Source organism: Pseudophryne corroboree, chromosome 5, assembly GCF_028390025.1.
Source record: "Pseudophryne corroboree isolate aPseCor3 chromosome 5, aPseCor3.hap2, whole genome shotgun sequence".
Taxonomy (NCBI): domain Eukaryota; kingdom Metazoa; phylum Chordata; class Amphibia; order Anura; family Myobatrachidae; genus Pseudophryne; species Pseudophryne corroboree.
The window spans coordinates 323,029,888-323,053,414 of NC_086448.1; the positions used below are offsets into that span (position 1 = coordinate 323,029,888).

The 23,527-nt window shown below is 44.4% G+C and overlaps 1 protein-coding gene across 4 annotated transcripts in view; it reads right to left on the minus strand.

The window, feature by feature from the left end:
* Positions 1-23,527, minus strand: part of ELMO1 (engulfment and cell motility 1) — a 910,002-nt gene that overhangs the window by 612,203 nt on the left and 274,272 nt on the right. For all 4 annotated transcript variants that reach the window (XM_063922511.1, XM_063922512.1, XM_063922514.1 and 1 more), the window contains 2 exons: positions 20,669-20,704; positions 484-583 (listed from right to left, as the gene is read on the minus strand). In XM_063922511.1, the coding sequence (XP_063778581.1) occupies positions 484-583; positions 20,669-20,704 (136 nt within the window). The remainder of the gene's footprint in view (positions 1-483; positions 584-20,668; positions 20,705-23,527) is intronic.

The window sequence follows — 23,527 nt, forward strand, 5'->3', positions numbered from 1 at the left end:
GATCAAAACTCTCCAAATTTATGTAGCCATGCTCCTCTTACTGTGATGCGGCATGGTGCATCGGGGCATGGTGTGCCAGGCTGTCACTATTCGCAGCCGGCGATCGCTCCATTAGTTCCATTAATTAGAAGTAATGAAGCGATAGCCAGCTGAAAATAGTCGCTGCCCGGCATGCCATGCAGCAAGCCGTGTTGCAGCATGCCGCATTGCAGCAAATATGAGCATGGCTACATCTGTATAATGCCCACATGAACCCTCAGGTTCATATATGTGTGTGTATCTCATATATGTGTGTGTATCTCTGGCTCTGATACTAGCCATTGCCTCCCCAGCCATTTACCTTATTGCACTATTTAATAAACTAAGTTTTTGTTATTGTACAAAATAAATATAATAATTTTACCCAACTAGATTATCTGGTTCTGTGAAAAGCTGACCTACAGAAGTAACACAGTATGTAAAACACATTAAGATGATACTCACCTTTTTAATGAAGGCAACAGAGAAAGTATCCCACGACACAATGCCGTGATCCATCAGCTCCACAAACGCCGTCAAGGTATAGGACAGCATCTCTCTAAAACTGCAAAAGAGACGGATGACGTTTGCTCAACTGCTGGAACTGCCTTAAAAGCAGTTATTACTATTGTTAGTCTTTATTACAGGACAGTCATTAAACTGTAGGCATTAGAAAGCACAAAGGGTAAGATAGTATGCCATCACGGCGTATTCGCCACATAAACATGAAAAGAAGAGCTATGAGTAGAAGCCAAATTGATACATTTTATTTAAAATATAGGAGAAAGTTATAACATGATAAAGGACCATAGAGCACCCTCCTGTTGCACATCACAACACATACTCTCATATGGCATCCATAGCTGTGTGACCCCAGTCCAATATACTGCTGCACTGTCATTATGTCACTTGTGTTAATGAGATGTAGTCATGTGACCGGCGGTATAAATACATAAAAAAATGTAGAAAACCTCATCTGCTAGCACCAATTAATACTATTAGTGATAGTGTAATTAACAGTAATATAATTAGAACAATACTGTTTTATTTATTATCATGATCCTGCTTGCTTATTACTTGGTTTTGTATATTTACAAATAATGTTAATGCCTTTGACTAAAATGTAATACCATTACATGCAGCATTTCAGTTTTCCAGCTTGTGTAGTGATTACACTGGCACACTAAATACACAGATAATGATAATGTATAGAGGCCATTAATAAATGAACACAGCAAGTACAAAAGGCATTAGTCCACAGGCTTCCAAACTCGGTCCTCACGGAACCCAACGGTCCAGGTTTTAAGGATATTGAAGCTTGGGCACAGGTGTCTTAGTACCTCAATCAATTTGATTTAACTATCTAGGCTCAGCCACGGATATCCTTAAAACCTGGACCATTCGGGTGTCTTGAGGACCACGTTTGGGAACCCTGTACTAGTCACTGGCTGATTATCACTACTTGCACTGTTCTGCTCTCCACTTCAGTAAATCAAATCGACCATAGAATATAAAAAGTCATGTTAGGCTTCTGAAACTAGATGTCACTAAAGAGCTAGACTTGAATGTAAAGCATGACACTGAAGAAGCCAGTGGAAACAAATCATAGTATTATTAGTAATCAAGATTAAACACATTTTAGTAGTATTTCACAAAGCAACTAACACAACGGTTTATGATTATTTTAAATGATTTGATACTGCCATAAAATGAATGTGACTATAATATCATCGGGAGAAAAAAAAATGTCTTAATATGCAATCACCCTGATCATAAATATACAACTAGGCACTCCTTAGAGCATAGGTTCTCAAACTCGGTCCTCAGGACCCCACACAGTGCATGTTTTGCAGGTAACCCAGCAGGTGCACAGGTGAATTACTCACTGACACATTTTAAAAGGCCAACGGGTGGAACTAATTATTTCACTTGCAATTCTGTGAGGAGACCTGCAAAACATGCACTGTGTGGGGTCCTGAGGACCGAGTTTGAGAACCTGTGCCTTAGAGTGGTCATTATTTACAGAACACACTGTGCACAGATAATCCTAGATGTATGCCTTACTGTAACATCCAGGTAATAATAAACACAATTGTTACTGAATTAGTGAGCTCTGGATTTCATAAAAGAGCAATAGATTTAACACAGCTTGGGGAATTTGGGTAACAGAATAATCTATCTATAATTATTTTAGGCAGAAGTTTAATACCCCGTCTTATTATTATTATTATTATTATTATTATTATTATTAACAGTTTCTTATATAGCAGGAAAAGTGTGTATGCCAGCGCTGGCTGAACAAATAAATTATATATTAAATAAAATAATAAATATAAGGATGGTTTGCTCTATGTAAAAAAGTAACAATTTATTAACATATCACATGTAAACAAATGTAAAAGAAAGGAATTCCTGTTGCCACAAGGTGGCGTTAAAACTTAAAAGTATCTTATCTGGATGAAGATTCATAGATTTTGCATTCTCCTATATTGAAATTGTCCATCTCTATGGCTAGGACCACCTCCCCTTGTGCATTCACTGTAATGGGTAAATAATTACCAAGTCCCCACGTTGGTGAGCATCAGCCTTGGAACAAGTCCGTTTGTAGCTGTAGGGGTAGATTTGACCGGTTGGATGAATAGGTCCAGTGATTGGGAGTGAAGTCCAAAGTGTGTCGAAGGATGACAAAGGCTTTGCAGGCCGATTGGAGAGTGAAATCCAGATGAATGGAGTAAGCTCAACGCGTTTCACTGGTATGATCCAGCTGCCTCAGGAGCATAAGTTCCATAAGCACAGGGTGCTCTATTTAAACCCTTTCTAATGATTTGATAAGCACCACCTGTTTGGGTCATTACTACTGCATATACATAAGGGCAAACCATCCAAAAAACAATATAAAAAGCTACCAATCCAGAACATAATCTTAATATCTTATTCATAAAATATATTTCATTTAAAAACGAGTATTATTACCTTATTTATATAGAAGGAAATATAGGATAGTGCCGATCATGTGACATGCCTCGTCACATGATCGGCATGAAGGCAGTCCCATTGGTCAAAAAATGTGTGACTCAGTGGTCACGTGATCTCTAACACATGATCATGTTTATAAACACTTCTTCCAAAGTACATTCTAATTCTTAGAGGGACCTCGGCATTCGTCCGTCCCAAAAAAATTAGCCTATGCCACCTGACGGAGTGCTCACGTGACGTGCGTCGTCATCCGGCTCGTCACGTGAGCGCGTTCTCCGTGTTGAAAGTTACCCTTCGCAATGAAGACCCGGAAGTCAAAAAGGTCTCCTCGTGGGTTACTAAGCCCGCCCCGAGCTTCCCCCATAGCAATCTCCGTGCTGCATAGTTGTCATGGAAACCCGTTCAGCATAGTTGGTTTTTCAAGCCTCTATTCAGTTTCTACATGTTTAGATAATACATTAGTATAGATAAGTTTCTTGTCGATAAAAGAGACAATGTTACATAAGAGATGGGTAAAATTGAAAACTCATCAAATATCAGGTTCCCTTTTCTTTAAACAAATGTGGATACAGATTTCATTCTCCTATCTATAACATTATAGACCCACATAGACTTAAATATTTCGACTCCCATTATAATTGAATAAAGCTGAATGCATCAATAAATTCAGATCTCCTAGTCTATAATCTATATATAATTCACCATAAATATCGCTCAAGTTCATGCAGATATATATTGTTGTTTCTTGATTTATTTTGATTTATGCATTTGTGTGAGGATCCGTGCATCTGCACACGTCCTCAAGGAAAAAACTCCATTGTTTCAAATAAATCTACCTTAAAAAACCTGTATATGATATTAATAATAGTCATATGACAATCTAAATGTTGATAATGTTATCTTGAAAAAACATATAAATATGGATACTAGCACTGAAATCGGAATACATATATCATAGTATTGGAAAAATTGGAAAAAAATTCCATATCCCCCTAGATGACATAATTCAATTCTATAGCTTCGTTTAGTCCATCTGGATGTAACGAATTATATTTGAGCATCCAGAAGACTTCCCTACGGCATAATTGATTAAACCTGTCACCTCCTCTATCTGTTGGTGTAATATGTTCAAGGCAGATGATGGAAAGACAGGCTGGATTACTTTCATGTTTCTCTAGATAGTGTCGTGAAACACTATGTGTCACTAATTTGCGTATTATATTTCGGCGATGTTCCATGAAACGTATATGTATCGCTCTCGTAGTTCTGCCTACATAATTCCGGCCACACCCACATGTCAACACATATATCACGAATTTTGAATCACAATTCATGAAAGATTTAAGGGTATATTTCTCAGAAGAACCTGGGGTCGAAATATGTGTGATTTTACGTTCCATATGGTGACACATGGTGCATCTATTTTTCCCACATCTGTGGAAACCTACTGGTTTGGTGGTTAGCCACTTCGAACCAACTCCTTTCTCCTTCATTAATATAGGTCTAAAATGGCTTGGTGCCAGAATGGTCTTAAGCGCCCTATTTTTCTTATATATAATCTGTGGTTTGTTGGGTAGTAGACTTCCCAAGACATTGTCCTGCTTTAGTATCTTATAGTTCCTACTAACAATGGTTTTAATTTCATTGGCGCATCTGTTGTATTTACAGATAAACGCCACCTCTCTTTCTTTTATATCATGTTGGACATTTTTATTTTTATTATTTTCTGACGGAATGAGTAAGTCTCGTCTGTCCATATCTAAGACCTCCCTTAGAGCCTTATCAAGAATGTATTGTGGATATTCCCTATTCTTAAAAGAATCTATAAGTTGGTTGGCCTGTGTTTTGAAAATGTCTATATTGGAACAATTGCGTCTGAGCCGCATTAGTTGTCCTTTGGGGATATTGTTCTTCCATGGGGCATAGTGAGCACTTCTATAGTGTAAATACGAATTAGTATTGACTGGTTTAGTAAAATTCGATGTGATAATTGAGTTTTCTTTGATCTCAAGGGTCACATCCAGGAAGTCAACACGGTCCCTATTGTAGGTGAAGGTGAAATTAAGATTGTGCACGTTGGATTGAAGGTGAGTGACAAAAGAGGTAGCAGAAAGAAGGTCCCCATCCCAAATGATAAATAGATCATCTATGTACCGTCCATAGAAAACCAGGTTCGCCTCCAAGTCCGCGCACCACACACGTGCGTCATCAAAGTCTCCCATGTAGAGGTTCGCATAACTGGGGACGAACCTGGTTCCCATGGCGGTACCTGTGAGTTGTAAGTAATATTTGTGATTGAAAATAAAATTATGTGTGAGGATGAAGGAAATACATTGTGTGAGGAAAAGTTGATGCTGTTCTTCAAGAACCTGCGTCCTGCGTAGCAAGTCTGCAATAACTTTAATCCCAGTGGTATGAGGTATATTTGTATAAAGTGCCTGGACATCCAGTGTCAGGAAGGCATAGGTCTCCTTCCACTGGATGTGCTGAATTTTGTTCAAAAAATCTTTAGTGTCTTTTAAATATGATTTCAATAACGGTACGTATGGTTGAAGAAAAGTATCAATATAAAATGAAAGATTTGATGTAAGTGAATTGATACCAGAAATAATTGGGCGTCCCGGGGGTGCTGTGAGTGACTTGTGAATTTTAGGAAGAAAATAAAATGTGGGGGTGGTAGGGAATTGTGGTAATAGGAACCGTGATTCGTCCCTGGATATGACCCCCTTACTTAACCCTGAATCTAGAAGTGTTTTAAGTTCCTGGATGAATCTGGAAGTGGGATCCTGGATAAAGACACTGTAAAATTTAGTGTTTTCTAATTGGTTGAGGGCCTCATTTAAATAATATGACCTATTCATTACCACCAAGCCTCCGCCCTTATCGGCTTCCTTGACAATTATGGAGGTATCTTGTGTAAGTGTTATGAGCCACGGCTGTGGCTCATTCCTGTTTTGCAGTTTTGTTCTGTATTTCATGTTATACTTCTGTTTATGTTCCCCGTGGGTGTCATGGGGTGCTCGGAGCTCACCCTTAAGGAGGGGATACTGTTATGAACCACAGGTAGTGGTTCATTCCTATTTTATGTTTATAAAGTCTTGTTTTGTTTAGCAAAATTTAGTCTTGCCTTGCCTTGTCTTGCCTTGCCTTGCCTTGTCTAGTTTTAAATCCTCCTATGTCTACTATGCAAGCCCTGCAGGCATCTCTCGCAGCCCTGAACTCTGTATTCAGTGCTTTGAGACCAGAGCGACTAGAAGTTTTGCAGCAATCCCTAAAGCAACTGCAAAACCTTCTGACTAAAATCTTGCTCATTTTGCCAGAAGTCGTTGAGAGTACATCTATCTCTAAAGAGACTCTTGTTCACAGTATGGTGACAAGAGAATCCTCTGGTTTAATTGAAGAGAAAAGGTTTAAAAGTTTTCTGCGGCCCAGGCTCTCAGAAGAGGAGCGTCTGCGTCGCAGAAACTTAAACTTATGCCTATATTGTGGGGGTTTAGGCCATTATCTGCAGACCTGTGAGTTGCGCAAGCCAAAGTGTGGTGACGAGTCTTGCCCTCTGGCCAAGTTGAGTCATGATACAAGACCTACTCCTGTCTCTACTGTGGCAGAGGTACTTGTCACACAACCCACACAAAAAAGCTCTCTGTCCTATAATTGGGGTCCTTGGGCAAGGGAGCCCCATTACAGATTCAGGAATCAAAAGAGAATGTTTCTCTCCTCTCTAGGGGTTCCTGTGGAAGCGGAGTTGCAAGTCCCTGGAGTGGTGCCCGATGCCCAGAGTGCTGGAGCGGTGCCCGATGCCCAGAGTGCTGGAGCGGTGCCCGATGCCCAGAGTGCTGGAGCGGTACCCGATGCCCAGAGTGCTGGAGCGGTACCCGATGCCCAGAGTGCTGGAGCGGTACCCGATGCCCAGAGTGCTGGAGCGGTACCCGATGCCCAGAGTGCTGGAGCGGTACCCGATGCCCAGAGTGCTGGAGCGGTACCCGATGCCCTAGCTTATAGAGGGACATCAAATATTATTGTTCAGGTGTCCATACCGGAAGGGGTCCCAGAAGCTGTTACCCCAGGTAGGGACTTGAAAAGCGCAACCCTAGAAAGGGTCTCTAAAACCATAGTTCTTGAGGGGAACTCGAGAAGAAAAACTCCAGAAGGGATCTTTGAAGTAATATCCCCAAGTGGGGTCTCGAGAGACGCAGCCCCAAAGAAGGGTCTAGAAGTCGCTTCCCCAGGAAAGAACTTAAGAAGCATAGCATTAGTGGAGGATCTGAACGTTATTACTTCAGCAAAAGTCCCGGAAGTCATAGTCCCGGGAGAACTTTCGATAATTATTGACTCAGAGAGGGAGGCCGATGGCCCGATCCCAGTCAGGGAGGCCAACGGTCCGGTCCCAGTAAAAGAATCCGAGGTGCTGGCCCCAGCGGGGTTCTCGGAGGCCACTGCCCCAGCGGGGTTCTCGGAGGCCACTGCTCCAACGGGGTTCTCGGAGGCCACTGCTCCAACGGGGTTCTCGGAGGCCACTGCTCCAGCGGGGTTCTCGGAGGCCACTGCTCCAGCGGGGTTCCCGGAGGCCACTGCTCCAGCGGGGTTCCCGGAGGCCACTGCCCCAGCGGGGTTCCCGGAGGCCACTGCCCCAGCGGGGTTCCCGGAAGTCACTGCCCCAGCGGGGTTCCCGGAAGTCACTGCCCTGGGTGGGATTCAGAAAGTCACTGCCCCGGGTGGGATTCAGAAAGTCACTGCCCCGGGTGGGATTCAGAAAGTCACTGCCCCGGGTGGGGTTCAGAAAGTCACTGCCCCGGGTGGGGTTCAGAAAGTCACTGCCCCGGGTGGGGTTCAGAAAGTCACTGCCACGGGTGGGGTTCAGAAAGTCACTGCCCCGGGTGGGGTTCAGAGAGTCTCAGCCTCGAGTAAGGTCAATAGTGACCAGGTCCTAGCAAAGCACTCCAGTCAGTCAGATGAGAAGGAAACAGATCCTGACTCTGATATCTCAACATCCATAATCTTTGATGGGGACTTAGCCCAATTTTTGGCACTTTACAAACACTATTACATTATTATGTTGTCTAGACCATTTCTGGGCATCACTTCAGAGAACATTGTGCTTTATCTGATTTATTCTTTTAGAGGAGAGCCTTTTGAGTGGGCGACCAGCCTAATGAAAGCTGAAGATCCCATTCTTCAGGATCCCCCAGCATTCAGTGATGCAATTATTAAAAGATATGGTTCCAAAGAAATTGGTTCAGGTTCCTCTAAGTCACCCGTCTTGTCTGCTGAGAGTCCACCAAATACTGTAAACTTGGCACAAGAGTCCCAGCCCGTTGTTTTGACTGCAGGATGTGCTTTTTTGACTTCTTCTTCTAATAATAGTACTTTACCAGAAAGTTCAGCTCCCAAGGGTAAGAGACCTGTCTCTGATTTGAACGCAGCCTTGCTGGGTGGTACCATCAGTTCAGACAATGTTTGGGGAATTACCTTGGTCAGACCTAAAGAGCTTTGTAAAAAGAAGAAGAAAAAGAAATAATTTTTGACTCTTGCCTTGATAAAAAAAAAAGGATTTTTTTTCCCCTTGTCTTGTGTCCAGTGGCCACCATCAAGGGGAGGGCACTGTTACAAGTTGTTGCTACAGCTTGTTTTTTGTTTTCTTGTCTGTTTGACCAGTGTGTCAGGTTTTTTTTTTTTTTTGTATCCCTTGTTCTGGATAGTCTGAATTTTGGGGTCTTTTGACCCCTCCTCAAGGGGGGGGGGGGGGGGGTAATGTTATGAGCCACGTCTGTGGCTCATTCCTGTTTTGCAGTTTTGTTCTGTATTTCATGTTATACTTCTGTTTATGTTCCCCGTGGGTGTCATGGGGTGCTCGGAGCTCACCCTTAAGGAGGGGATACTGTTATGAACCACAGGTAGTGGTTCATTCCTATTTTATGTTTATAAAGTTGTCTTGCATGCCAGGATTTCCTGTTGCTCTGTTTTAGAATACTCTTGTCTGCTGCCGCTGGTGAGTCTGTGTAATTGCAGCTTGTTCCCTTGTGTTCAGCCTCACCTGGCTGCTAATTGCATCTGGTCAGTTTGGAATCATGCAACAAGGCAGCTGCATGGGATTATTAATTAGGCCTCTCTGTTATATGCTGGCTGTTTGCAATTCACAGATGCTGGTGATATTCCTTGGTTTGCAGTCTGCTTGAGTTCTGAGCTTGGTTCCTGCTAGTTCCTGAGCTTCCTGTGTCGATTCCTGTGTCAGTCCCTGTGTCGATTCCTATGTCTGATCCCGTGTCCTGCCGTGAGGCGTTCCTGTCCTGAGGTCCAGTACCGTTGCCTGTGCAAGTTTCTGGTTTCTTGGTGTCCACCGGTCTGTCGTTTGGGATTCTGCCTGTCCTCCAGTTCTGAGAGTCTGTGTCAGCAGCATTGGGAGTTCCTGTCCGTTTGCCAGTATTCGTACCGGTTCCGTGAGTAGCGGCACGGCCGCGTCCGTCGGCCTAGGCCGCTGTATTCCCTTATTATTTCTGTCACTGGTGTTTTGCAGAGGGTTCTGCTTATGCTGTCACCGCCGGTACACAAAAGTATTGTGTCGGCGTGTGGTCAGCATTTCCTTTGTTGTTCTTTTCCTTTGGCGGCAAGCCGCACATACTTTGGTTTTAGGTTTGTTAGTAGCCCCTGGCCTTGTTGTTTAGTCAGAGGGCCCCTTGTTATCACCCTGTCTCGGTTCACTCTTTGTCTCTCATTAAGACCTGAGGGGGCATCGAAGTTGGGCAGACGTAATCCGCCCTTCAAACGCGGCTGCCATGGGCTCAAGCAACCATAGTCTTGCAAGAGTGTACTGACAGCACGGGTGAGACAACGGAGATAGGGCGCCAGGGGCTATTCCCTTTCCATTCCCCTTTCCCAGCATTACGTCCTGGTGCTCTGGACTCGCTTCATAACATCTCCCTTGTTCTGAGCACCAGGAACCTAACAGTAAGTTCTTTGATCGCTCTTCTCTCTTGTCTGGTAAGATTAGAAGTGTATTTAGAGTTGTCATTATCCTGTCCTACCAGTTTTTTGAAGTCCTCCAATGTTACCTTATAAAAAGATTCTATGCAGCTGCTTTTAAATGATAGGAAAAAATTCCGACTTACATTTGAATTTGGGCCCTTCTCTTTGTATATCAAATATCTTTTCTTTCATCCTGGGTATATCTTCCTGTGTATGGTTCTCGTCCCACAGTTCTTCAAGTGCCGCCAACATAAGGTGGTCTGCACTATCCAATACTATGGGTAGAGAATCATCATTTATGGTCAAGAGATCTTTCTTTGCGAAGTATCTCTTCTTACAGAGAGTACGTATGAACCTGTTTAATTCAACATACAATTCGAAAATATTAGGGCCACTCGATGGAGAAAATTTGAGACCTTTTTCCAATAATGAAAGTTCTGACTTGGATAGTACTCTGTCTGACAGATTAAAAACACTTGATTTGGGTGTGGGGGTGTCAACATTCAAAACCTTCTTGGGTTTTTGTGTCCTATGTCTTCCTCCTCTACATCCTCTAAACTTAGATCTCTGCCTCTTTTGGGGTGGTTCTCTGTTCGGTGTCTAATGTCCACTTTGAATTGGTTTTCGGGCGTGCCCCTAAAAAATTGGCCTTCTGTTCAAAAGATTCATTATCTCTAGAGGTGTATTTACCGAAACTTTTATTATAATGTTGTCTATTCCTATTTGGTCTATAGGAGTTGAATCGGTTTGGGGAATCTGTATCGCTGTCTCTATAGTCTGTCAAAGGTTGAAATCTATTAGGGTGTGCAAAATCTCTATGACCTGAAGGTTGATATTTTCGTTTCTGTGTCATGTCTATACCAGGATCTTGATATCGAGTCTCTTTAGAATGGATATTCTTATCCGTATAACTTTGTTTGTGTCTGAATGTGCGGACAGTATTATTCTCATAATCAGCCAGATCACGTTTGAATTTCTTTTGTTTCATTTCCATCAGGCCCTGTTCAAACTTAATGACCTTTTCATTGATAATTCTGTCTTTCCTTTCAAACACTTCATCATCTCTAAATTTTTCCATTGTCTTTTTAAGTTCCTCGATCTCTTTTTCAATCGAGGAAACCTTACTATTTCTGTATCTGATAATCAGTTTAATCAATTCCAAAGAACCGTTATCTAGTAATTGATCCCATTCCTTTTGATAATTAACGTCATCCTGAAATATTGACGGTTTAAAGAGCCGAAGGCCCCTAGGGATCATTTTCTTGGTTACATATTGTTGTAAATTGACACTATCCAGCCAATTCCTGGATTCCGCTTTTAGTAGATTTTCTAGTTTATAGAAATCTCTCGTTATATCAGGTTTATCAGATACAGATTGTTTAACATTAAAATCACCCAAATTGGACCAATAGGACTGCCTTCTATCATTACGTTCCTTAACATTAGAAAAACAGCTCATGGTTCGCAGCACTTGCTGACCAAAAACTTCAAAGTACAAATAATAAATAAGCAGGTGCGCGACCAACAGCAGCCGTTAAGAGGAAGGTCAATTCCTCAAAAACTGAAACAGTAGGAAAAGTGTGTATACCAGCGCTGGCTGAACAAATAAATGATATATTAAATAAAATAATAATAAGGATGGTTTGCTCTATGTAAAAAAGTAACAATTTATTAACATATCACATGTAAACAAATGTAAAAGAAAGGAATTCCTGTTGCCACAAGGTGGCGTTAAAACTTAAAAGTATCTTATCTGGATGAAGATTCATAGATTTTGCATTCTCCTATATTGAAATTGTCCATCTCTATGGCTAGGCTAGTTTCTTATATAGCGCAGCATATTCCGTTGCGCTTTACAATTAGAACAACAGTAATAGAAAAAAAACTGGGTAAAAACAGACAGACATAGTGGTAGGAAGGCCCTGCTCGCAAGCTTACAATCTATGAGGAAATAGGCATTGATACACAAGGATAGATGCTACCTATTGCATAATGATCCACCAGATTGCTAGGTTCTTAATGGGTTGTATGATATGATCACCCCGCAATGTTGGCCAAGTGTCAGGTGGGTGTGAGAGTAAAGAAAGACAAGATATGTGATGTTATGTGTACTGTACAGAGAGGGTGTAATTAGATAGGGAAGCACTGACGGTTATGTGGGTGGGTCTGGAATTTGACAGGCTTGTCTGAAGAGGTGAGTTTTCAGGGAACGTTTAAAGGTTTGGAGACTAGAGGCGAATCTTATTGTGCGTGGGAGGGCATTCCACAGTGGGTGAAGCCCAGATAAAGTCCTGTAATTTTGAGTGTGAACAAGTAACGCGTGTGGATGAGAGACGCAGATCTTGTCAAAAGCGAATTGCAAATCTAAAATTCTAAGGGGCCTATCCTGTATATCAAACTGTCATTTTAACTGGAGAAAATAAGATTTTAAACCTACCGGTAAATCTTTTTCTCCTGGTCCGTAGAGGATGCTGGGGACTCCGTAGGGACCATGGGTATAGACGGGCTCCGCAGGAGACATGGGCACTATAAAGAACTTTAGAATGGGTGTGCACTGGCTCCTCCCTCTATGCCCCTCCTCCAGACCTCAGTTAGAGAAACTGTGCCCAGAGGAGACGGACAGTACGAGGAAAGGATTTTGTTAATCCAAGGGCAAGATTCATACCAGCCCACACCATCCAAACCGTATAACCTGGAATATACGAACCAGTCAACAGTATGAAACAAACAGCATCAGTCAGAGACTGATCAAACTGTAACATAACCCATATGTAAGCAATAACTATATACAAGTCTTGCATAATGTAGTCCGCACTGGGACGTGAGCCCAGCATCCTCTACGGACTAGGAGAAAAAGATTTACCGGTAGGTTTAAAATCTTATTTTCTCTTACGTCCTAGAGGATGCTGGGGACTCCGTAAGGACCATAGGGATTATGCCAAAGCTCCAGACCGGGCTGGAGAGTGCAGATGACTCTGCAGCACCGATTGAGCAAACAGTAGGTCCTCATCAGCCAGGGTATCAAACTTGTAGAATTTTGCAAAAGTGTTTGAACCCGACCAAGTCGCCGCTCGGCAAAGCTGTAATGTCGAGACGCCTCGGGCAGCCGCCCAAGAAGAGCCCACCTTCCTAGTGGAATGGGCCTTTACTGAATTTGGTAAAGGCAATCCAGCCATAGAATGAGCCTGCTGAATCGTGTTACAGATCCAGCGAGCAATAGTCTGCTTAGAAGCAGGAGCGCCGACCTTGTTGGCTGCATACAGGACAAACAGAGCCTCTGTTTTCCTAACACGAGCCGTCCTGGCTACATAAATTTTCAAGGCCCTGACTACATCAAGGGACTTGGAATCCTCCAAGTCCCCCGTAGCCAGAGGCACCACAATAGGTTGGTTCATATGAAACAATGAAACCACCTTAGGCAAAAATTGAGGACGAGTCCGCAATTCTGCTCTATCCACATGAAAAATCAGATAGGGGCTTTTGTGAGAAAAAGCTGCCAACTCAGACACCCGCCTTGCAGATGCCAAGGCCAAAACATCACCTTCCAAGTGAGAAATTTTAATTCCACCGTTTGAAGTGGCTCAAACCAGTGAGATTTCAGGAACTGTAACACCACGTTAAGGTCCCATGGTGCCACTGGAGGCACAAAAGGAGGCTGTATGTGCAGCACTCCCTTTACAAAAGTCTGGACTTATGGGAGAGAAGCCAATTCCTTCTGAAAGAAAATTGATAGGGCCGAAATCTGTACCTTAATGGAGCCTAATTTTGGGCCCATATCCACTACTGTCTGCAGAAAGTGGAGAAAACGGCCCAGATGGAAAACTTCAGCAGGAGCATTCTTGGTTTCACACCAAGATACGTACTTCCTCCAGATACGGTGATAATGCTTCGCCGTCACCTCCTTCCTAGCCCTTATCAGAGTATTGATGACTTCTTACGGAATGCCCTTCCCAGCTAGGATTCGGCGTTCAACCGTCATGCCGTCAAACGCAGCCGCGGCAAGTCTTGGAACAGACAGGGCCCCTGTTGCAACAGGTCCTCTCTGAGAGGAAGAGGCCACGGATCTTCTGTGAGCATTTCCTAAAGATCCGAATACCAGGCCCTTCGAGGCCAATCTGGAACAATGAGTATTGTCTGCACTCTTTTTCTTCTTATGATTCTCAATATCTTTGAGATGAGTGGAAGAGGAGGGAACACATAGACCGACCGAAACACCCACGGTGTCACCAGGGCGTCCACTGCTACTGCCTGAGGGTCCCTTGACCTGGCACAATACCTCCGCAGCTTCTTGTTGAGACGTGACGCCATCATGTCTATTTGCGGAAGCCCCCACAGACTTGTTATCTCTGCAAAGACTTCTTGATGAAGTCCCCACTCCCCTGGATGGAGATCGTGTCTGCTGAGGAAATCGGCTTCCCTGTTGTCCACTCACGGAATGAAGACTGCTGTCAAAGAGCTTACATGATTTTCCGCCCAGCAAAGAATTCTGGTGGCTTCCCCCATTGCCACTCTGCTTCTTGTTCCGCCTTGGCGGTTTACATGAGCCACGGCTGTGACGTTGTCTGACTGAATCAGAACCGGTAGGTCGCGAAGAAGATTCTCCGCCTGACGCAGGCCGTTGTATATGGCCCTCAATTCCAGTACGTTGATGTGTGTCACGATCCGGGTATCTGGACGCCATTACTTACCCTTCAGATGCCTCCTAAGGCTGGCTCAGCGTTCCAGGACCGGATCCCGCTGTTCCTGAGTTTCCACATGCAGAATGTCAGAGTGGTGATTTCATCAGCCGCGGCCTCCGCTGTGCCCGCGTGGTTAAATGTGCGCTTGTCAGTCTGGCGTCTCCTGTCTCCTGTGGCCGGCGTCGCCATTACTGTTTCAATTCTCACATGGATTACAAACCAAACTTCCCTCCAAGTGTCTGCATGGGCGCAGCCATCTTGGATTTTGTCATCTGATTATTTCCACCAATCTGCTGTCTGTATTGTTGATTTGCATAATTGCCTAGCCAACCCCTTCCTTGCTGCAGGTATAAGTATGCTGTGCCTGAGCAAGGAAGGCGTCAGTGCTTTGGTTGTCTAACCTAGTTCCAGTTTGTCTCTCTCCTGTGGTTGTCTTCCAGGTTCCAGCTCCTGTCTCCAGACTTCTGCTATAGAGACCCGCACCAGCATTCCATCTGCGGTGTAGCCTGACTCTCCGATCCATTCTGGACTCACCTGTTTCCAGCTACAACAATCACCTGCTTCCAGCCCAGCTTCCAGCAGTGTACAGCTTCTCTTAAAGGGCCGGTGTCCTTTTCTGCAGTTTACCACTCTCCACCGGTATTATTATTTCACCGCTCTCAAACTCCAAACTTCATTATTATTTCACCGCTCTCAAACAATCACCTGCTTCCAGCCCAGCTTCCAGCAGTGTATAGCTTCTCTTAAAGGGCCGGTGTCCTTTTCTGCAGTTTACCACTCTCCACCGGTATTATTATTTCACCGCTCTCAAACTCCAAACTTCATTATTATTTCATCGCTCTCAAGTTCGTTTATTATTTAACTGGTTCCAGCCAGTATCCACTCCGTACCAACAACAGTCTGGTTCCAGCCAGTATCCACAGCAGCCGTTTTACCTTCAGCAGCCCAGCCGTTCCTGGAACATCAGCTGGTACGATCCTGGGTTCTCTCCATTGCTACAGTCAGGCCTGGTAAGGACTTTCCAACTAGAAGATTATAAGAACTGTCTCACACTACCAGTGCCTGTGGCCCTTGCCACCCTGTAGTACCCAGGAATTGTATTTATCCTCTGTTGACTTTTATGTTTCCTTTTACTGCTGCTGTGTTACGGAGTTTGTCATAATAAACATCATTGACTTTTATCCTGGTTGTCGTGGTCACGCCTTCGGGCAGTTATTCTACATGTTACTTACATGTCTAGGGGTCTGATACAACCTCCCAGGTTCTGTTACATCTCAGCCCCTACAACTGAGGCTGTCTCCCGTCAGCTCAGGCCCTCAGTTGTGACAATGTGTAGACAAGCCTTCTGGCTTGACCATAGTCCCTGGAAGTTTCTTCCTTGTGTGACTGCTCCCCATCCTCGGAGGCTCGCGTCTGTGGTCACCAGAACCCAGTCATGAATGCCGAACCTGCGACCTTCTAGAAGGTGAGCACTCTGCAGCCACCACAGGAGAGACACCCTGGCCCTGGGGGACAGGCTGATCTTTTGATGAATGTGTAGATAGGACCCAGACCACTTGTCCAGAAGGTCCCACTGAAAAGTCCTCGCATGGAACCTGCCGAAGGGAATGGCCTCGTAAGACGCCACCATTTTCCCCAGAACTCGCGTGCAGTGATGGACCGACACACTTTTCGGTTTCAACAGGTCCCTGACCAAGTTCCTGGGCTTTATCCACCGGGAGAAAAACCCTCTTTTGTTCCGTGTCTAGAATCGTGCCCAAGAAAGTCAACCGGGTCGTTGGAACCAACTGCGACTTTGGTAGATTGAGAATCCAGCCGTGTTGCTGCAGCACACTTAGGGAGAGCGACAAGCTTTTCAGCAATTGTTCCCTCGATCTCGCTTTTATCAGGAGATCGTCCAAGTACGGGATAATTGTGACTCCCTGCTTGCGCAGGAGCAGCATCAATTCTGCCATAACCTTGGTGAAAATCCTCGGGGCCGTGGAAAGCCCAAACGGCAACGTCTGAAACTGGTAATGACAGTCCTGTACAGCAAATCTCAGGTACGCCTGATGAGGCGGATATATGGGGACATGAAGGTATGCATCCTTAATGTCTAGTGATACCATAAAATCCCCCCCTTCCAGGCTGGCGATAACCGCCCTGAGCGATTCCATCTTGCATTTTAACCTTTTCAAGTACAGGTTTAGGGATTTTAAATTCAGAATGGGTCTGACCGAGCCATCCGGTTTCGGGACCACAAACAGGGTTGAATAGTACCCCTTCCACTGTTGAAGTAGGGGAACCTTGACAACCACTTGTTGATGACACAGTTTTTGAATTGCAGCTAAAACTACCTCCCTTTCTGGGGGAAGAAGCTGGTAAGGCCGATTTGAAAAACCGGCGAGGAGGCACGTCTTCGAATTCCAGCTTGTAACCCTGGGATACAATTTCCATTGCCCAGGGATCCACCTCTGATTGAACCCAGACGTGGCTGAAGAGTCGAAGACGTGCCCCCACAGGGGCGGACTCCCTCAGTGGAGCCCCAGCGTCATGCGGTGGATTTAGTAGAAGCCGGGGAGGACTTCTGCTCCTGGGAACTAGCCATAGCCGGCAGTTTTTTCCCTCTACCTTTACCTCTGGCGAGAAAGGAAGATCCCCGACCTCTTCTGGACTTACGCGACCGAAAGGACTGCATCTGATATTGTGGAGTTTTCTTTTGCTGTGAGGAAACATAAGATAAAAAAGTAGATTTACCTGCAGTAGCCGTGGAAACCAGGTCCGTGAGACCTTCCCCAAATAAGTCCTCACCCTTGTAAGGCAAAACCTCCATATGCCCCTCTGAGTCGGCATCACCCGTCCATTGGTCACTGATTGTAAGCACACAAATCACTGACCAAATGCTATAATTCTCATAGCATTTGGTCAGTGATTTGTGTGCTTACAATCAGTGATCACTCATATGTGTTTTGCAAGAGACATTTGTGTGTTAGCTGCTTTGCATTCCATTATGTTACGTTTTCCATGTAAATAGATCTGTTGCTATGGTGATGGGAGCACTGTGATGACGTGGACTACATCGACGCCGGCGTCACTGGGCGGGCCTCAATCCCGTTTCCGGATGCATGGCGCCGTGCACGGTGAGGTGATCACTATATAGGTGAGTGTCTTTCTGTATTTCGTTTGTTAGCCTGAGGAAAATGCTTTAAAGCATTGAAACGTTGCTTTACCCATGCTGTCTTGAGTGCATTTATTGGAAGTCGCTGTGAGTGCCGCACACATCACATTTATGCATTGAAATCTTCATATGCGGGCACCCGGTGCGTGATCTGCTACGAATGGTGAGAGCCGGCACCTGTGGAATATGTATATATATATATATATATATATATATATATATATATATATATATATATATGACAATATACACTCACTGCGCCAATTATAAGTTCCCCCCCCCTCTTTTTGCCCTCTGTCACTGCGTTCAGCAGGGGAGAGTCCGGGGAGCCAGCGTCTCTGCAGTGTACTGTGGAGAAAATGGCGCTGGTTAGTGCTGTGGTACCAAGCTCCGCCCCCTCAGTGGCGGGTTTCGGTCCCGCTCAAATTTACAAACACTGGTGGGAGATTGTATATCGACTGCCTCCGCAGCCTATATAATATATTAGCCAGTCCTAGAGGTTTATTATTGCTGCGCGTTACCTCAGTGAAGAACTGAAGTCTTCTGCCGCCTTTGAAGTCTTCTTTCTTCTAATACTCACCCGGCTTCTATCTTCCGGCTCTGCAAGAAGGACGGCGGCGCGGCTCCGGGACGAACGGCTAGGGTGAGACCTGCGTTCCGACCCTCTGGAGCTAATGGTGTCCAGCAGCCTAAGAAGCAGAGCCTATCACTTAAGTAGGTCTGCTTCTCTCTCCTCAGTCCCACGATGCAGGGAGCCTGTTGCCAGCAGTGCTCCCTGAAAATAAAAGACCTAACAAAAGTCTTTTTTCAGAGAAACTCAGGAGAGCTCCCCTGTAATGCACCCAATCTCCTCTGGGCACAGGATCTAACTGATCTAACTGAGGTCTGGAGAAGGGGCATAGAGGGAGGAGCCAGTGCACACCCATCTAAAGTTCTTTATAGTGCCCATGTCTCCTGCGGAGCCCGTCTATACCCATGGTCCTTAGAGAGTCCCCAGCATCCTCTAGGACGTAAGAGAAATAATCATTTTAAAATCATTTTTAAACCCTAACTATTGGTAAAGCTAGGATTTCGGTCACTCAGGAAAAAGAGCCACACCCACCTCCCCACTATTAAACAGTAGTTACCCTTAGTAGCTTGGATACAGCTATCAACATTGTTAAGACTGAATTTATGTAGGATGAGGGGGAAAAAATTTTTTTTTAGTCCTGTTACATTAAGGTGCCAGCACCTGCTGCATTGACTCTGTGGTTCTGGAGTATTTACACTTTTCAATACAGCTTGCAGGCTCAACTGTCTCAAGACTTAGTTGCTAAGTATTGCTGCCTGTACTGCATTGCCTCATCCATCACAAAGCACTGCATTGACTGCTATACTATACAGAGAGTATTACAGTGACCGCCATATACTGCAGAGAGCAACAGTGACCACCATATAATAGACAGAATATTATGGTGACCGCCATATAATGCAGAGAACAGAGTTGAAGTGTACCTATGATGGAAATTACAGACCTCTCATCTTTTTAAGTGGGTCAAATTGCCCAATCGGTGGCTGTCCAAATACTTTTTTGCCCCACTGTGTATATGTGTGTATATATGTGTGTGTATATATGTGTGTGTATATATATATATATATATATATATATATATATATATAAAGCCAAAATTAAAAATTATGTTTTGCCCCTCCCCAACCTATTATAGATGCCACCTCTTCTTAGGGGGGCACAGTTAATTTCCCGAATGACGGTATCCTGGTGGTCGTAATACCAATGCCGGAATCCCAGCAGCAGGGGAAATGACGGCGGTTGGAATCCCAATTGGAGCCCGGTATTCCCACTCATGTGGTGGTCCACGCCACCACCCGAGAGTGAACAGAATAGTATGAAGAGCGAAGCAAAGCTCCCCACCGGGTCCAAAGTGTGGCAAGCACAGCAAACCCACAAGGGGACTGGCTACCTCGCTGTCGGAATTCCGGAATCAGTCTCCTGAATGCCAGGATCACGACCGTTGGGATCTCATGCCGAACCCATTCTAACTTCTAAATCACTAAACACTCTTTTGCGAGACCAAAAAAAAAGTGTATTGTTTTTCATTTTTATTAAGTATTTTTATTACAACATGAAACTTAGCTGATATATTGTATTATTTTAATATATATGGTTGCCTCATGTGATATTAAATAGCCCTGCCCTTATACAGTATAAGTAACTTGAACTGCAAAATTCTTTCATTATAATGTTTTCAAGACATTTATCCCTAGCCACTCCAGAGATTGAGATTAGCAGCTCCAAGGTTACCAATATAACTGTGCTATTCCATGAGCCGCAGAAAAGCACTGATAAGAGGGAACATAGAGGACAGCTAAACATAAAATATGAAGTGCAGCATTCTGGAAAGATGGATGCAAGTAACCCCACTGAAGAACACTACAGTCAGTTTATTATTGCCTGACTTTCGTCTGATAACAGGTGACACTAGTTTGCATTTGGTTGAATAATTCATATTAATATGAAACATCTATAGCTTTGTATAGTATGGGAACTTGTATATGTAACCTATTTTACTGTATATCGACAATATGTGATTTGTGCTTAAAGTTGGCTGTATTTCTTATAACATTAAAAGCATGAATTTAAGTGTATATAGGATACATTATATAAACAATTACGGGATACAAATGACATAAACAATGCTAAATAACAACAAAAACAGGAGAGCCATTTAGTACAGCAAAAAAAGAAGCCAAAAGTAACTCAGCAGATATCATGCAGAGAGGGAAGTCATAGGTCATCTAGGATTACAGAACGCAAGTAAGCAGAGTTCATCATGCACAATTAGCATAGCAACAGGTGATCCAGTGGAATGCTTACCAGGGTTTCATTATCTTCTGCAACTTTTGATATCGCCTGAAAAATGTAAACAAACATCCACGTTAGTATAAATCTATATTCAAGCCTCAGTAAATAGAATTACACAATATATTCTTCCAGTTTGTCTGAAGATAATGCAAGCCAGAGTGGCTATTCTCCCTTGTTTAATATAAAATCTCACCAGGGGGCACGGAAAAGGTCATTCAAAAACAGATGTAGAGGTGAACATTACATCTGCAATACATTTGGAATCAGTCCATTATGCACCTATTTATTGGTTTATTCTGGCATCTGTGTGGCGTTGCTTAATAGTATGTTTAATATGTTGGAATAACCAATATTCTCTGGTATAATTAGCTGCAGATTTTTTCCTCTCACACCTTTGGACTGTGTTTAGCAGCAAAAATCAGTTACTGCTTAAGTCATTAAATAACCCAATAAATTTCAGTACTAAAGGCCACATACACTGTGAGGTGTCAAGGCAAGTAATTACCTATAGAATGTTATAACACTGGTCACAGGCAGACGTTCATTACAGATAAATGTAATTCTCGCCTGCACATTGTGTATGTCCCCGAGATAATAAGCCCAAAGAGAAAAATTGCAGGTGCACTATTCAAACATTACTAATTAGAATTGTAATAATTTTGTATAATCTTTGCCAAAATAACGAGATTTATGGTAAGAATTTACCGTTGTTAAATCTCTTTCTGCGAGGTACACTGGGCTCCACAAGGATTAACATCAGGGTGTAGAGTAGGATCTTGATCCGAGGCACCAACAGGCTCAAAGCTTTTGACTGTTCCCAAGATGCACAGCGCCGCCTCCTCTATAACCCCGCCTCCATGCACAGGAGCTCAGTTTCGTTAACCAGCCCAATGCAGTAGCAGGTACCAGAGACGACAATCGCTCGTAGCCAATTACACCACACACTCACCACCGGAGAGGGTGTCAGCGGCTATGCCAATACCAACCTAAAGAAGCTAAGTGCGTCAGAGTGGGCGCCTTGTGGAGCCCAGTGTACCTTGCACAAAGATTTAACAACGGTAAGTTCTTACCATAAATCTCGTTTTCTGCTGCGGGGTACACTGGGCTACACAAGGATTAACATCGGGGATGTCCTAAGGCAGTTCCTTATGGGAGGGGACGCACTGTAGCGGGCACAAGAACCCGGCGTCCAAAGGAAGCATCCTGGGAAGCGGCGGTATTGAAGGCATAGAACCTTATAAACGTGTTCCCTGAGGACCACGTTGCCGCCTTGCACAATTGTTCAAGGGTCGCACCATGGTGGGCCGCCCAAGAAGGTCCAACCGACCGAGTAGAATGGGCTTTAATGGTAGCAGGAACCGGACGACCAGCCTGTACATAAGCATGTGCAATCACCATTCTAATACATCTGGCCAAAGTTTGCTTGGAAGCAGGCCAGCCATGTTTGTGAAAACCAAACAGCACAAAAAGAGAATCAGATTTCCTAATGGAGGAAGTTCTTTTCACATAGATACGGAGAGCCTGTACCACATCCAAAGACCGTTCTTTGGTAGACAACTCAGGAGAATTAAAGGCCGACACCACAATCTCCTGGTTAAGGTGGAAGGAAGACACCACCTTAGGTAGATAATCAGGCCGCGTTCTAAGAACAGCCCGGTCACGGTGAAAAATCAAATAGGGAGACTTACAGGATAAGGCACCCAAGTCCGAGACCCTTCTAGCTGAAGCAATCACCAGCAAGAATATGACCTTAAGGGAAAGCCACTTTAGGTCAGCAGAGGCAAGAGGCTCAAACGGAGACTCTTGCAAGGACTCCAAAACCACCGACAAGTCCCAAGGAGCCACAGGTGGCATATAAGGAGGCTGAATCCGCAACATACCCTGAGTGAATGTATGGACATCAAGTAGGGTAGCAATTTTTCTCTGAAACCAAACAGACAAGGCAGAGATGTGAACCTTGAGGGAGGCCAGACGCAGTCCTAAGTCAAGGCCCTGTTGTAGAAAGGCCAATAATTTGGCCGTACTAAACTTGAAAACGTCATGATCGTGAGACGCACACCAAGTAAAGTATGCATTCCAGACCCTATGGTAGATCAGAGTAGAAGCCGGCTTACGGGCCTTCAACATAGTTTGAACGACCACCTCAGAAAAACCCTTGGCCCTCAGGACGGAAGCTTCAAGAGCCATGCCGTCAAAGCCAGACGGGCCAAATCCTGGTAAACACAAGGGCCCTGAACGAGGAGATCTGGTCGTTGTGGAAGTAGAAGGGGATGATCCAGCGAGAGGCCCTGTAGATCGGAGAACCAGTGCCGCCTGGGCCACGCTGGAGCGACCAGAAGTAGGTTTGCTCCTTCTTGCTTGAACTTCCGTATAACTCTGGGCAGGAGTGACACTGGAGGGAACACATACGGTAGCTGAAAGTTCCATGGAATTGCCAGAGCGTCCACGAACGCAGCTTGAGGATCCATTGTCCTTGCTTCGAAGACCGGAACCTTGTGATTGTGTCGAGACGCCATCAGATACACATCTGGAAGACCCCACGTGTCCACGAGAAGTTGAAACACCTCCGGATGGAAGCTCCACTCTCCGGCGTGCACGTCCTGATGACTGAGAGTCCGCTTCCCAGTTAAGGACGCCGGGAATGAACACTGCGGATATGGCCGGCAGATGGCGCTCCGCCCCTGAACAATCCGTGATACTTCCCTCATTGCCATGCGGCTTCGAATGCCGCCTTGATGATTTATGCATGCCACCGTGGTGGCATTGTCCGATTGTACTTGAACAGGTCTGTTCTGTATTAGATGATGGGCCATTGTCAACGCATTGAACACTGCCTGCAGTTCCAGAATATTGATCGGGAGCAGAGACTCC